Here is a 14495-nt window from a genome sequence, read left to right as displayed (position 1 = left end):
CTCCATCACCATATTAGTTAAGTAATGCCGCGCAGTATTGCAAACAAATGGCCTGCTCAGGAAGGAGCTGAAGTGGTTAAAGTCCCATAGCAGTGTATTGTTTGCACTTTTTGCTTCCTAAATTTTGCTAAAGTCGTGATTTCCTGTTTTGCAATAAATGTTCATTCGGAGGGGGAGGGGTGAGAGCCCAGAGGGGGAGGGGTGAGGGGATCGCTGGGCTTTCCAGCAGATAGATAAGGAGACGTCTAGGGAAATACTGCGTTGGGTGTTACAATCCTTCACAGATACAAAGGATTCCTCGTCATTTCACTCCCTTGGATCGGATAGATTGCATCAGTAAGTAACGTTTTTATTATATTCTTTCTGTTTATCCGGCTAGTTCTCTGTATTGTGTGTGTGTGTGTGTGTGTGTGTGTGTGTGGGGGGGGGGGGCGACAATGTCTCCAGATAGTTTAAAAGGCCTCTTAATGCCTAATAGTGACCCCCAGAGTTGGGGACAGCTGACATCCTTCTGTGTAGAGTGGGTTGCGAGGCATGGTGGGTGTGATGCAAGATGAACAGGTGGGCGCCAGACACATTTTGAGTGCAAAGAGATTTATTGTCTCTTAAACAGAACTGTGGGAGAGAGGATCAGGGTTTAGGGTCAGGACACCCTTGGGTAGATGCAATGATAATTATCAGACTTTGAGACTTCTTTAGGTGGACAGCTATGCAGGTGAAGGCCTCCAGCCGGACACCACTTCTGTATAGGTAGGACCGCTGTCTCTTATGGCAACAATCTTGTAGCTGTTACTAACGGTAAAGGTATTTAACTGTCTGCAACACGAACAGTTCTCTTTACCCCACACTCACTCACTGTGGGTCTTCACTCTACAAGCTCCCAGTCTCCCAGAGCTCCCAGTCTCTCCCACTGGACTTCAGATCCACGAGCCACTGGATCCCCTGAGATCTTTCACTGTAGCACTCAGTATCTTCCTCAAGAGCCACCCCCGCTTCCCTGCTGGGTCCCTGGCTTGGCACTCACAGATACTCCTCAAGCTTCACCCCTGCTGACACGTTAGGTCCCTGGCTTGGCACTAACAGATGCTCCTCAAGCTTCACCCCTGCTGACACGTTAGGTCCCTGGCTTGGCACTCACTGATACTCCTTAAGCTTCATCCCCGCTTCACTGCTGGGTCCCTGGCTTGGCACTCACAGATGCTCCTCAAGCTTCACCCCTGCTGACACATTAGCTCCCTGTCTTAGAACTCACAGATACTCCTCAAGCTTCACCCCCGCTTCACTGCTGGGTCCCTGGCTTGGCACTCACAGATGCTCCTCAAGCTTCACCCCCGCTTCCCTGCTGGGTCCCTGGCTTGGCACTCACAGATGCTCCTCAAGCTTCACCCCTGCTGACACGTTAGGTCCCTGGCTTGGCACGCACAGATACTCCTTAAAGGAGTTCTCTGACCTAAAACTTTTAACCCCCGCTGTGCCCGGGCTGTAAAAATATACAAAATAAACTGTCACTTACCTGCCTACGATCCCCCGTTGTTCCGATATCGCCGTCCCGTTCTCCGGTCCCGGTCTCTTCCGCTTCCTGTGTGTCGGTGACTCATAGTGCGCTCAGCCTATCAGCAGCCTCGACGGGACATTGCATCGGCCGCTAATAGGCTGAGCGCACTATGAGTCACCGACACACAGGAAGCGGAAGGGGCCCGGGACCGGAGAACGGGACGGCGATATCGGAACAACGGGGGATCGTAGGCAGGTAAGTGACAGTTTATTTTGTATATTTTTACAGCCCGGGCACAGCGGGGGTTAAAAGTTTTAGGTCAGAGAACTCCTTTAAGCTTCACCCCGCTTCACTGCTGGGTCCCTGGCTTGGCACGCACAGATACTCCTCAAGCTTCACCCCTGCTGACACGTTAGGTCCCTGGCCTGGCACTCACAGATACTCCTCAAGCTTCACCCCTGCTGACATGTTAGGTCCCTGGCTTGGCACTCACAGATACTCCTCAAGCTTCACCCCCACTTCACTGCTGGGTCCCTAGCTTGGGACACACAGATGCTCCTCAAGCTTTACCCCTGCTGACATGTTGGGTCCCTAGCTTAGCACTCACAGATACTCCTCAAGCTTCACCCCCACTTCACTGCTGGGTCCCTAGCTTGGGACATACAGATACTCCTCAAGCTTCACCCCTGCTGACACGTTAGGTCCCTGGCTTGGCACTCACAGATACTCCTCAAGCTTCACCCTCCCTTCACTTCTGGGTCCCTGGCTTGGCACTCAGATACTCCTCAAGCTTCACCCCTGCTGACATATTGGGTCCCTGGCTTGGCACTCCACAAGCGACACCTCTGCTGTCCCGCTGGGTCCCTGACTTGGCGCTGGCTGAAGTTTTCACCGTCCTCGGCTGGCGAGAAGTCTGCTCTGGTATTGGCCTCGGCTCCCTCACAGTGGTCCTTGGTAGCAAGGTGGATGGTACCTTAGTGGCGACAGCTTTGCCTCTACCTCCGACCACAACTGGTTCCCCGGCCTGGCAGAACCATTACTTCTGGTTGAACTACAAGCCCACAGTCCCAACCCTACGCTGCTTTCCTACTTCTGTATAGGCCCCTTAGACAGCCTAGCAGCCAGATGTCCCCGGGATTGGCCTTAGGTTTCCAGCCTAGCAGCCCGGGGCAATACAACACACGTCCACCCAGACCACCATCCAGGTGACACAGAACCCCCGATCACCTGACTCCACCCAAATAAATAGGTTCTCCCAGCAGGCCAAGGGACCCAAGAAAATCCCTGCCCATTGGCTGAGACACCCCATTCATTCCTAATCCCTTGTCCTATCTAATGTCGTCAGATACCTGGCCATCTAGTGACAGAAGAGAGAAGTGCAGCAATTCCAGAATTAGGGCGGAATCAATTGACCTTCTAACAATTGGCCAAGGCAACTATCACTTGGTAAATAAATGTAATAGCAACCTAGAAACAATGTATTGTAATATTCCCAATGTATCAAGCCCTGTACACACGCTCGTTTTTTTCGGCGGTAAAAAGTCCACGAGAAAAACGAGGGGAAAGCCGAGAACCCGGCAGAAAAACTGCCATGGAGCTTTGGCCAGGAATCCCGGCCGTCTGTATGCTCCATCGGCACTGCCCTCGCAGTGTTTCCCATAGGAAAATAGTAGATCTGGCGGAAACAAAAACGCTGGGAATCCCGACGGGAAAATAGAGAGCAGGTTCTCTATTTTCCCGCCGGGATTCCCGGCTGTTTTCCTGATGGGAAAACTGAGAGGAAGCATACACACGTCCGGTTTTCCCGGCCAAAAGCTCTCTTGGCAGTTTTCCTGGCAGGAAAATTTGTCATGTGTAGGAGGCCTCAGAACTAGCATGGCACTGGCATCTCCATGGGCTTTATCTCTGAACTACCACCCTCAGCGGGCTTATTTGGGTGGTTGTGGACAGGTTTTCATCACTTACCTCAACTTCCAGGACTACCCTCAGCTGTCACCCTGGCTTTCATCTTCAATAAGAAAATCTTTTGTCTTCATGGCGTGCCCTCACACCATCTCTAATAGGGAAGTTCAATTTGCAGCTCGCTTCTGTAGGGCTCTGGCTCATCTTTTGGAATCGAGTTGAGCTTCTCCCGGGCCTTTCACCCCGCAGTCAAATGGGCAAATTGAAAGGGTCAACCAGAATGTTAAACGGTATCCTTGAGCCTTCATTTCTGCCCATCCGGATGATTGGCTATCAGCGGCGGTCCGTCCATAGAGGGCGCTGGAGCGCCGCCCCCTCTGGCTCCGCACCGCCACTGACAAATAACATACATTCATTGCATGAATGTATGTTATTGTTGCCAGCTGCCGCTGGTCTATTCAGGTGGCTGGATGTTGAGCGCCGACCACCTGAATGACGGCAGCTGGTTGGCTGTACAGAAGTGCCTATCAGAGCCAGCGGCTTTCCGAGTACAGCCCTTGTCTCCCGGATGTCTTATCCTCGGGACGTACGGGGGGTGCGTTCCTTGGATAAGACTGACGGCCGTCTCAGCCAATCAGGTTCGCCGATTCTGGTTATCGGTAACCTGATTGGCTGAAGCGTCACCAAGGTAGGAGAAGACATCGAGGGACCTGGAAGGAGAAAGGTAAGTGCATTTTACAGGGCACAGCGGTGACAATGGGCACAGTGGCATCAATGGGCACAGTAGTGACAATGGGCACAGTGGCAACAATTAAAGGGCACAGTGACATGCACAGTGGCAACAATGGGCACAGTGGCGACAATTAAAGGGCACAGTGGTGACAATTGGCGACAATTGAGGGGCATAGTGGTGACAATTGGCACAGTGGCGACAATTAAGGGGCACAGTGGCTGCGTTTGATGGCATGGCACAGTGGCTGCGTTTGATGGCATGGCACAGTGGTGACAATCGATGCCACAGTGGCTGCGTTTGATGGCATGGCACAGTGGTGACAATTGATGGCACAGTGGCTGTGTTTGATGGCATGGCACAGTGACTGCATTTGATGGCATGGCACAGTGGTGACAATTTATGGGCACAGTGGCTGCATTTGCATTTGCGCCCCTCCAAAAATTTTGAGCACCAGCCGCCACTGTTGCCCTCAATAACCATGGACTGAGTTTGCCCTCAATAACCATGCTAATGCCAGCACTGTTGCGTCTATCATTTTCAAGGAGTTTCTTTTTTTCACGTTTGTAGTTATCATCTTTTTGTACCATTTCCTGTTCCCATCTCTTCTGTGGTGCCAGCTGCAGAGATGCAACGATCCTTTAACCAGAGACTCCTCAGAGAAATCTATCAGGAGACTTATTCAGTTTTGCGTTCATTCACTGTCTCAATCATAGTTCACATCATTGTGGTATATATTCTTAATTTAACCACTTAAGCCTCGGAAGATTTGGCTGCCCAATGACTGGGCCATTTTTTGCGATTCAGCACTGTGTCGCTTTAATTGACAATTGCACGGTCTCATTTTTTTTTTTTTTGGGGAGGACCGGTAACCACCATATAGTAAAGGAAGGTAGTATCGAGCTGCCTTTTAAGGCTGCATTCACACCTGAGCGTCGGTCGTTCGGTCGTTTTTTTCTGCGTTTTTTTTTTCGGCGTTTTGTTGCGCGTATTCATGCTTATTTGCCCGTTTGCATACAGCGTCGTCCGACGTTTTTGTAATTCGACGTTTTTTATTTTAGCCAATAGGAAAAATTCTCATCTTTTCATCACTTGTTGCTATGTTGGTAGATTTTTTTAATCTTCTGCATGGGCGACAAGTTCTATTGATTAAAGCGACGAAACGCCCGTTGTCGCGCAAGTCGCTTGAATCGAGCGTTTCCATTACTTTCTATGGGAAATGGAAACGCTCAAATACGCCCAAACCGCCCGATACGCGCGACAAAAAAGGGTCCGGGACTTGTTTGAGCTTCAGGCGATCGTCGTTTCAGCGTTCGGCGTTGAGATGTGAACAGTCTCCATAGAGACTAATGTAATTTCGACCCTCCGGCGTATTGTAGCGTCGCGCTAAAACGCCTAGGTGTGAATGGAGCCTAAGTGTCAAGGCATGTTAAATGTTCTATGTAAAGAAAAACATTTAATAGAGTTTAACCACTTAATGACCGACACATGTAGATATACGTCGGTAGAATGGCACGTACAGGCAGATGAACGTGCCTATACGTCCCTGCCTAGACGTGGGTCGGATCGGGACCCCCCCCCGGGTACATGCGGCGGTCGGTAATCGTGTGGGAGCGATCCGGGACGACGGCGCGGCTATTCGTTTCTAGCCACCCCCCCGCGATCGCTCCCCGGAGCTGAAGAACGGGGAGAGCCGCGTGTAAACACGGCTTCCCCGTGCTTCACTGTGGTGGCGTCATCGAATGTGTCATCCCTTTTTATAGGGAGACTCGATCGATGACGTCAGTCCTACAGCCACACCCCCCTACAGTTGTAAACACACACTAGGTGAACCCTAACTCCTACAGCGCCCCCTGTGGTTAACTCCCAAACTGCAACTGTCATTTTCACAATAAACAATGACATTTAAATGCATTTTTTGCTGTGAAAATGACAATGGTCCCAAAAATGTGTCAAAATTGTCCAAAGTATCCGCTTCAATGTCGCAGTCACGAAAAAAACCGCTGATCACCGCCATTAGTAGTAAAAAAAAAAAAATTAATAAAAATGCCATAAAACTATCCCCTATTTTGTAAACGCTATAAATTTCGCGCAAACCAATCAATAATAGCTTATTGCGATTTTTTTTTTTTTTTTTTTTTTTACCAAAAATATGTAGAAGAATACGTATCGGCCTAAACTGAGGAAAAAAATGTTTTTTTTAAATATATTTTTGGGGGATATTTATTATAGCAAAAAGTAAAAAATGTTGAATTTGTTTCAAAATTGTCGCTCTATTTTTGTTTATAGCGCAAAAAATAAAAACCGCAGAGGTGATCAAATACCACCAAAAGAAAGCTCTATTTGTGGGGAAAAAAAGGACGCCAATTTTGTTTGGAAGCCACGTCGCACGACCGCGCAATTGTCAGTTAAATCGACGCAGTGCCGAATTGCAAAACCTGGCCTGGGCCTTTAGCTGCCTAAAGGTCCGGGGCTTAAGTGGTTAATTATTAAAAAAAAAACTGACAATTGCACGGTCGTGCGACGTGGCTCCCAAACAAAATTGACGTTTTTTTCCCCCCACAAATAGAGCTTTCTTTTGGTGATATTTGATCACCTCTGCGGTTTTAATTTTTTGCGCTCTAAACAAAAAAAGAGTGTAAATTTTGGGAAAAAAATATTTTACTTTTTGCATGCATACATACATCGCCGCATATTTACGCCGCCGTAGCGTATCTCCTTTACGCTACGCCGACGCACCGCAGAGAGGCAAGCACTGGATTCACAAAGCCAGTGCTGCCAAATCTGCGCTGGGTTTCCTAGGCGTAAGCTGGCGTATGTGGAAGTGGGCGTGAGCCATGCAAATGAGGCGTGACCCCATGCAAATGATGGGCTGAGTCTCAGACAGATACGTATAATGAACGGCGCATGCGCCGTCCCGTGGACGCATCCCAGTGCTACGTCCTACGTAAAATACGTCGGCTTGTGTTCCCTGGTGCAGCCATTTGCATGGATGCTGCTGAGTTACACCTCCTTTATGGGGCATAACTTTACGCCGGACGTATGACTTTACGCGCACTGCGTCGTACGTACGTTTGTGAATCGGCGTATCTCCCTCATTTGCATATGTGAATAGAAAATCAATGGGAGCTGCAAATACGTCCAGCGTAAATATGCGCCCACTCTACGCCGGCATAGGCAAGTTAGGTCGGTCGGATGAAGCCTGTTTTCAGGCGTATCTTGGTTTCTGAGTCCGGCGCATAGATACGACGGCGCATATTTTCACTTGCGTGGCGTGCAAGTGGTCCTTTATTTTCCCCAGATAGGGAGATTATTGTCAGGAATCCTCCCATGTATTATCTGTGTTCCTCTGTATAGGGATTCCTATGACTACGAGTCTCAAGCAGTCCATAGATGGTTCGAAATTTAGCCAGTTCAGTGGGGACTTTGATCCATGTTTGTACTGTGGGCACTGTAGTTGCACAGAAGTACAAATACTGAGTGAGTGAGTGACTTGTAAAGCGCAACACATGCGAACTGAATGGCCTCTGGGTGCTGTATCCATTTCATGGGTAAGGAACCCCTTGACCTCAGAAGAGATGGGTTTTAATCTTTCTCCTGAAGGCCAAGTGGTCTGACTCCAGTCGGATGGTGGTTGGTAGTGCATTCCACAGGCGAGGTCCCTGGACTGCAAATCTTCGATCTCCTTTGGACTTGTATCTGGTTTTGGGTATCTGGAGTAGGTTTTGATTGGTGGATCGCAGAATGCGATTGGGGTTATGGGCTTTTATTTTTTCGCATAGATATTGGGGGGAGTTGCCTTGAATACACTTATGTATTAGACAGAGTGCCTTGAAAGTGATTCTGTCTTTTAGTTGGAAACCAATGAAGGGATCAACTTCTGTACATCCGCCCTTCTGAAAAATGTCTTCTCGATCAGCTCTGCAGGACGTCTGCCCGCTGTTGAATACAATGACACAATGTGTGGATAGGGGAAAGAATTGGGTTAGTTTTTTTGTTCAACCCACTGGTTGAACAAAAGAAGTGTGACTCGTGTATGGCCAACTTCAGTCTCAGCCTCGCCCTTTGTAGGAATGTATAGAACCGGTCACACTAGTTAATGAGCATCAGATACTTTCACTTTCACTTTCTCTCTTCTGCTCTTAGGGATGGCGACTGCTGATCTGGGGAAGGAGCTGGAGTGTTCCGTCTGTCTGAACATTTATACAGATCCTGTAACCCTGAAATGTGGACACAACTTCTGCCGGGACTGTATTGGTCGTGTGTTGGATACACAGGAGTGGTCTGGAGGTTATTCCTGCCCTGATTGCAGAGAGAGGTTTCACAATCGGCCTGCACTGCGGAGGAACACAACATTACGTAACATCGTGGAGAATTTCCTGTCTTCTCAGCCAGATCAGGAGTTATCCGGGGTCTTCTGTACTTACTGTATTCACACTCTTGTACCTGCTGTGAAATCCTGTCTGCATTGTGAAGCTTCTCTGTGTGACAATCACCTGAGAATCCACAGCAAGTCACCAGAACACGTATTATGTGACCCCACCACTTCCCTGGAGAACAGGAAATGCTCAGTCCATAAGAAGATTCTGGAGTATTACTGCACTGAGGACTCCTCCTGTATCTGTGTGTCCTGTGGTTTGGCCGGAGAACATCGGGGACACCAGGTGGAGACTCTGGATGAGGCCTCTGAGATGAAGAAGAAGAAACTGAGGAATGTTCTGCAGAAACTGATGACGGAGAGAGAGGAGATGGAGAAAAGAGTCCAGAGTCTGCAGGAACACAGGAGGAAAGTACAAGGAAAAGCAGATGATGAAACAGAGAGAGTCACTGTCCTGTTCAGAAACCTCAGGAGGCGTCTGGAAGACCTGGAGAAGAGAGTCCTGAGTGAGATCTCTGGGCAGGCAGAGTGGGTCTATCTATCACTATCTGATAGGATCCAACAGTTGGAAATAAAGAAGGAGGAGCTGTCCAGGAAGATGGGGGACATTGAGAAGTTGTGTAACATGACGGATCCGCTGACTGTCCTCCAGGAATCAGACACAGGTGACTTGTGTGATACTGAGGATGAAAATGATGAGGACAGAGAGAGACGTGATAATCTCCTCCATGATGGAGGGGATCTGGATGTGGCGGGGATCTCACACACATTAAACACAGGTTTATCTGATATCATGTCTGGGGTAAATGTAGAGAAATGTACAGGCACACATGTCTATCCACATTCTACTACAAAGGGTAAAGGTCACATCAATGCTGAACCATCCAGGAGATATCCCCAACCCTCGCCCACCATACAATCATCCAGGAGATATCCCCAACCCTCCCCCACCATACAACCATCCAGGAGATATCCCCAACCCTCCCCCACCATACAACACTCACACCGCCAGGCTGGAGGGCCAAATATTGGGGCTGTACAGCAAACATCGGGGGTTACAGACATATTACTGGATGTGAGTACAGCTGGTAATGAGCTACATATATCAAATGACAGGAAAACTGCATCCTGGCCATCAAATCAGAATCACCCAGAAACACCAGCTAGATTTCAGTATCCTCAGGTGATAAGCAGTCAGAGGTTCTCCTCAGGGAGACATTACTGGGAAGTGGATGTCGGGGGGTCAGAGTACTGTAGAGTCGGGGTGTGTTACCCCAGTATAGACAGGAGAGGAGATCGGTCAGGAATTGGGGACAATAAGAAGTCCTGGGGGTTGGAGAGGTGGGGGTCTAATCGGTACTCAGTGATACATGACCGTAATAAGATCCGATTACCCGTCGGTGTCTCCAGTAACAGAGTCGGGATAGATCTGGATTATGAGGCCGGGCTGATCTCCTTCTATGATCTGTTTGACCCGATCCAACACCTCCACACCTTCACCACCACCTTCAATGAGCCCCTCCATGCTGGGTTATGTGTTTGGGAAGGTTGTATAAAGATATATTTGGAGGGGAAATCTACTCAGAAACTGGTAACATCACAGGATGGAGAATATGATTGGTTCAATGCTTGGCCAACAGGAGGAAGCAGTGGACAAGAACATACGGATTTATTTAAAAAGTTCTGGGGAATGGGGCTGTCATATTCATCCTAAACCTCTCTTTGCCACCTAGTGGATCGCTGACCAGCAACAAATTCAGATGTTTTAGGCTGCATGCTTGTTCTGGCATTGGGTAACAGCCCAGGAGTCGGCAACATTTTACTCTTTCTCTACCACTGACATAAGGCTTACCTTGGCAGCAGCAGGGGTTTTACACACACTCATGGCTGCCACATCAGCTGAGAATTCTTTTAAACATCACAGCCCCAATGTGGGTTTTAAGATGGAGGTGACCAGGGGAATAGGTACTTTCCCTGGTTAGCCACACACCATATTTCCCAGGCTCGACTGTCCCACCTACAGGCCCAGGACATGCATGTGTAGTGTTACTGGATAAGAGGGGAAGGAGACCAGAGAACCTCCATCTGTTGATCTCCCCCAGCTTTTAAGAACTTGGAATCAACAAGGATTTCATCACATTTTCTGCTGTCACTTTTCCTGAAAACTGTGTGCAGAAGAAAATGGAGCACAATGTGGGCTTCATTAGTTTCAGCGGAGGGCAGGGAAGACCTTATATACTAATACAGGTATCTCCGAACTGTGTCCCGTAGGCCAGATGTGGCCCATTGCTGTCCTTTATCTGGCCCTTGGGGCACTATTCCTTCCACTGATACAAAGTAATATTACGACGGATACCAAAGATGGAATACTATTCCTCCCACTGGCGCCAATAATGGGGAATTATTCCTCCCATAGAACACCAGAACATCAGAGGCTCCTTACCATGTAATCAGCTGTGACCAATCACAGCTGATCATCGCGTGAACCAGGAAGTGCCGGTAAATGGCATTCCTCGGTTCACGTTTACAGGCTCTCCCTGTCAGAGGGGGGGGGGGGGTCTGTGCTGATATCAGCACATTGATTATCGGCATAGCCCCCTCAAATGTACCAATCACCTGCCCAGCAGTGCCCCACTAATAAACTCTACAAGTGCCCACCACAGTGCCAATCACTGCCCAGCAGTAACACCTTTCAGTACCTCATCATCAGTGCTGCCCATCAGTGCCATCTGTCAGTGCCGATCAGTACCGCCTGTCAGTGCCACCTATCAGTGCTATTTTGACAAGGGAAAGGAAAGGGAGGGGAAAAGGGAAGGATAGCGCAAGTTTCCACTATTGTATAGGTGGTGAATGTCACCTCCTATAAAGGATCGTGTACCCGATTGGGTAGTGTTGCTGTAACCAAAAACGTAATCAAAAAAGATGAGGGAAAATAGGGAAGGGGAATGGGAATGATCAAAGAAAGGTAATGATTATCATTACCTTTCTTTGATCATTATTGTGTTGCTCATAGTAACCCCTTTAGGCCCCCTGCTGGTCGACTACCTTCCTTTCCCTTCCAGGGTTTAACCCATTCCCTCCCTTCCCTTCCCATTCCCCTTCCCTATTTTCCCTTATCTTTTTTGATCACCTATCAGTGCCCATCAAATCTACATATCAGTGCCACTTTATCAGTGCCAACTCGTCAGTGCCCATCAGTGAAGGGGAAAACAAAATTTTATGACAGAAACTAACAAAAAAAAAACATTTTTTTTTTCAAAACTTTTGGTCTTTTTTAGTTTGTTTAGCAAAAAAATTAAAAATGCAGAGGTGTATAAATACCACCAAAAGAAAGCTCTAGTTGTGGGAAGAAAATTATAAAAATGACACGACCGCGCAATTGTCTCTCAAAGTGCGACAGCGCTTAAAGCTGAAAATTGTCCTGGGCAGGAAGGGGCGTAAGTGCCCCCCGGTATTGGAAGTGGTTAAAGTTTGAAGGGCAATAAACTGGCCTCTTGTTTCGAATGTTTGGAGACCCCTGGTCTAATAGATCTCTGATGTGTCAGTAGAGAGACTCTTAAATCCCCCCAAAAATTAAAGGCCCCCCTGCATATACACGCACATATGAACATAGACGCATGTGTCAGGGGTGCCTACATATGTCAATGAACCACATGCATTAGGTATTGCTGAGAAAACCAGAGAGATAGTAATAATTCCAGAGCCATCATTTATGGTTTCCTCTAAACTGGGCACACACAATTTTAAGAGCAGGATCTATTTACTCGACTCAACCTCACAAAAATAAAAATGCTTGAAAAAAAAAGTTGTCGTTTTTCAGAAGCCGAAAAATGATGTGAAGCCCACACACGATCGTTTTAACCACTTAAGGACCGCCTCCTGCAGATATACGTCGGCAGAATGGCACGGTTGGGCACAAGCACGTACCTGTACGTCCTCTTTAAGTGCCCAGCCGTGGGTCGCGGGCGTGCACCCGCGATCCGGTCCGAAGCCCAGCGGCCATGGGACTCGCGGACCCGATCGCCGCTGGAGTCCCACGATCGGTCCCCGGAGCTGAAGAACGGGGAGAGGTGTGTGTAAACACAGCTTCCCCATTCTTCACTGTGGCGCTGTCATTGATCGTGTGTTCCCTGATATAGGGAAGCACGATCAATGACGCCACACGTCCAGCCCTGCCCCCCTACAGTTAGAAACACATATGAGGTCATACTTAACCCCTTCAGCGCCCCCTAGTGGTTAACTCCCAAACTGCAATTGTAAATTTCACAGTAAACAATGCATTTTTATACTATTTTTTGCTGTGAAAATGACAATGGTCTCAAAAATGTATCCAAATTGTCCAATGTGTCCACCATAATGTCGCAGTCACGCAAAAAATCGCTGATCACCGCCATTAGTAGTAAAAAAAAAAATTATTAAAAAAACTGCAATAAAACTATCCCCTATTTTGTAAACGCTATAAATTTTGCGCAAACCAATCGATAAATGCTTATTGCGATTTTTTTTTTTTTTTTTTTTTAACAAAAATGGGTAGAAGAATTACGTATCGGCCTAAACTGAGGAAAAAAATGTATTTTTATATGTTTTTGGGGGATATTTATTATAGCAAAAAGGAAAAAATATTGCATGTTTTTCAAAATTGTCGCTCTATTTTTGTTGAGGTGATCAAATACCACCAAAGCTCTATTTGTGGGAAAAAAAGGACGCCAATTTTGTTTGGGAGCCACATCGCACAACCGCGCAATTGTCAGTTAAATCGACGCAGTGCCGAATCGCAAAAAATGGCCAGGTCCTTTTACCTGCATTTCGGTCCGGGTCTTAAGTGGTTAAATTACATTTTTTTAAAACAACGTTTTTTTCATGCCGAAAAACGATTGTGTGTACGCGGCATAAGTGCTTATAAGCTAATGTTAGATTCCTTATATAATAACAGGTTCTCTTGGTAGAATGACTTTGCAGAAAGATGTTATTAGAGCAAATTGTTGATCTCCGGATCCTTGGAAGGTCTTGTTGGGGAACATAGAGACAGTTGGTCTCCTCTACAATGAGATATTTGGGAGTCTGAAGATCGGTTTAAACTGATTAGGTGTCCAGAGATAACAGAAATTAATGTCTCTTGTTGGGGAACATAGAGAGAGTTGGTCTCCTTCTTCTACAAATGAGGGATTTGGGAGTCTGGAGGTCAGTCAATCTGATAAGTAGTTTAGAGAGAACAAAAAATGAATGTATCTTGTAATTAATGATTTGCTGCTTTTTCTGGTTCTTAAGTGATTGATTTAATGTGTAAAATGTTGATGTTTGGGACGTCCTCCATGACAACTGTCCAGGAGGATAAACGGCTCCCAGTTGATGAAGAGGTCGGATCCTTCATCCACATGTTTATATCTATTGATCTCCACACACATTAAACTCAAATTTCGAATCTTTATTTTACTTTGTAACGCTTCACTTCTAAATAAATTTTCATAACCTTCACTGTGGGCAGAAGTTGTTTATTTCCTTTATTACATTACACATCAGACCTAACTAGACCACCATGGCAGATGGACTTGGATAGCCAGATTCAGGTAGGGGCGCGCATCTTTAAGGCGGCGTAGCGTATCGTATTTACGCTACGCCACCTTAAGTCAGAGAGGCAAGTACTGTATTCACAAAGCACTTGCCTCCTAACTTACAGCGGCGTAGCGTAAATGGGGCCGGCGTAGGCGCGCCTAATTCAAATGAGGATGAGGGGGCGTGTTTTATGTTAATGGGGGGTGACCCGACGTGATTGACGTTTTTTACGAATGGCGCATGCCCTGTCCGTGTACATATCCCAGTGTGCATTGCTCCAAAGTACGCCGCAAGGACGTATTGGTTTCGACGTGGATGTAAATTACGTCCAGCCCTATTCACGGACGACTTGCGCAAACGACGTCAAATTTTCAAATTTCGACGCAGGAACGACGGCCATACTTAACATTGACTAGGCCAGCTATTTGATGGAATAA

At 47.4% G+C, this 14495-nt stretch overlaps 1 protein-coding gene across 1 annotated transcript; it reads left to right on the top strand.

Moving 5' to 3' along the window:
* Window positions 1–204: 204 nt before the first annotated feature.
* On the top strand, window positions 205–11150 carry LOC120924704 (E3 ubiquitin/ISG15 ligase TRIM25-like). Its single transcript, XM_040335719.1, has 2 exons — window positions 205–336; window positions 8274–11150. The coding sequence occupies exon 2, from the start codon at window positions 8276–8278 to the stop codon at window positions 10217–10219; it is 1944 nt and encodes a 647-aa protein (XP_040191653.1). The 5' UTR covers window positions 205–336; window positions 8274–8275; the 3' UTR covers window positions 10220–11150.
* The last annotated feature ends 3345 nt before the right edge of the window (window positions 11151–14495 follow it).

The sequence above is a fragment of the Rana temporaria genome, chromosome 1 (assembly GCF_905171775.1).
Source record: "Rana temporaria chromosome 1, aRanTem1.1, whole genome shotgun sequence".
In the NCBI taxonomy this organism is placed as follows: domain Eukaryota; kingdom Metazoa; phylum Chordata; class Amphibia; order Anura; family Ranidae; genus Rana; species Rana temporaria.
The sequence above is the reverse complement of the archived record's forward strand: the minus strand, read 5'-3'. Positions and strand labels throughout refer to the sequence as shown.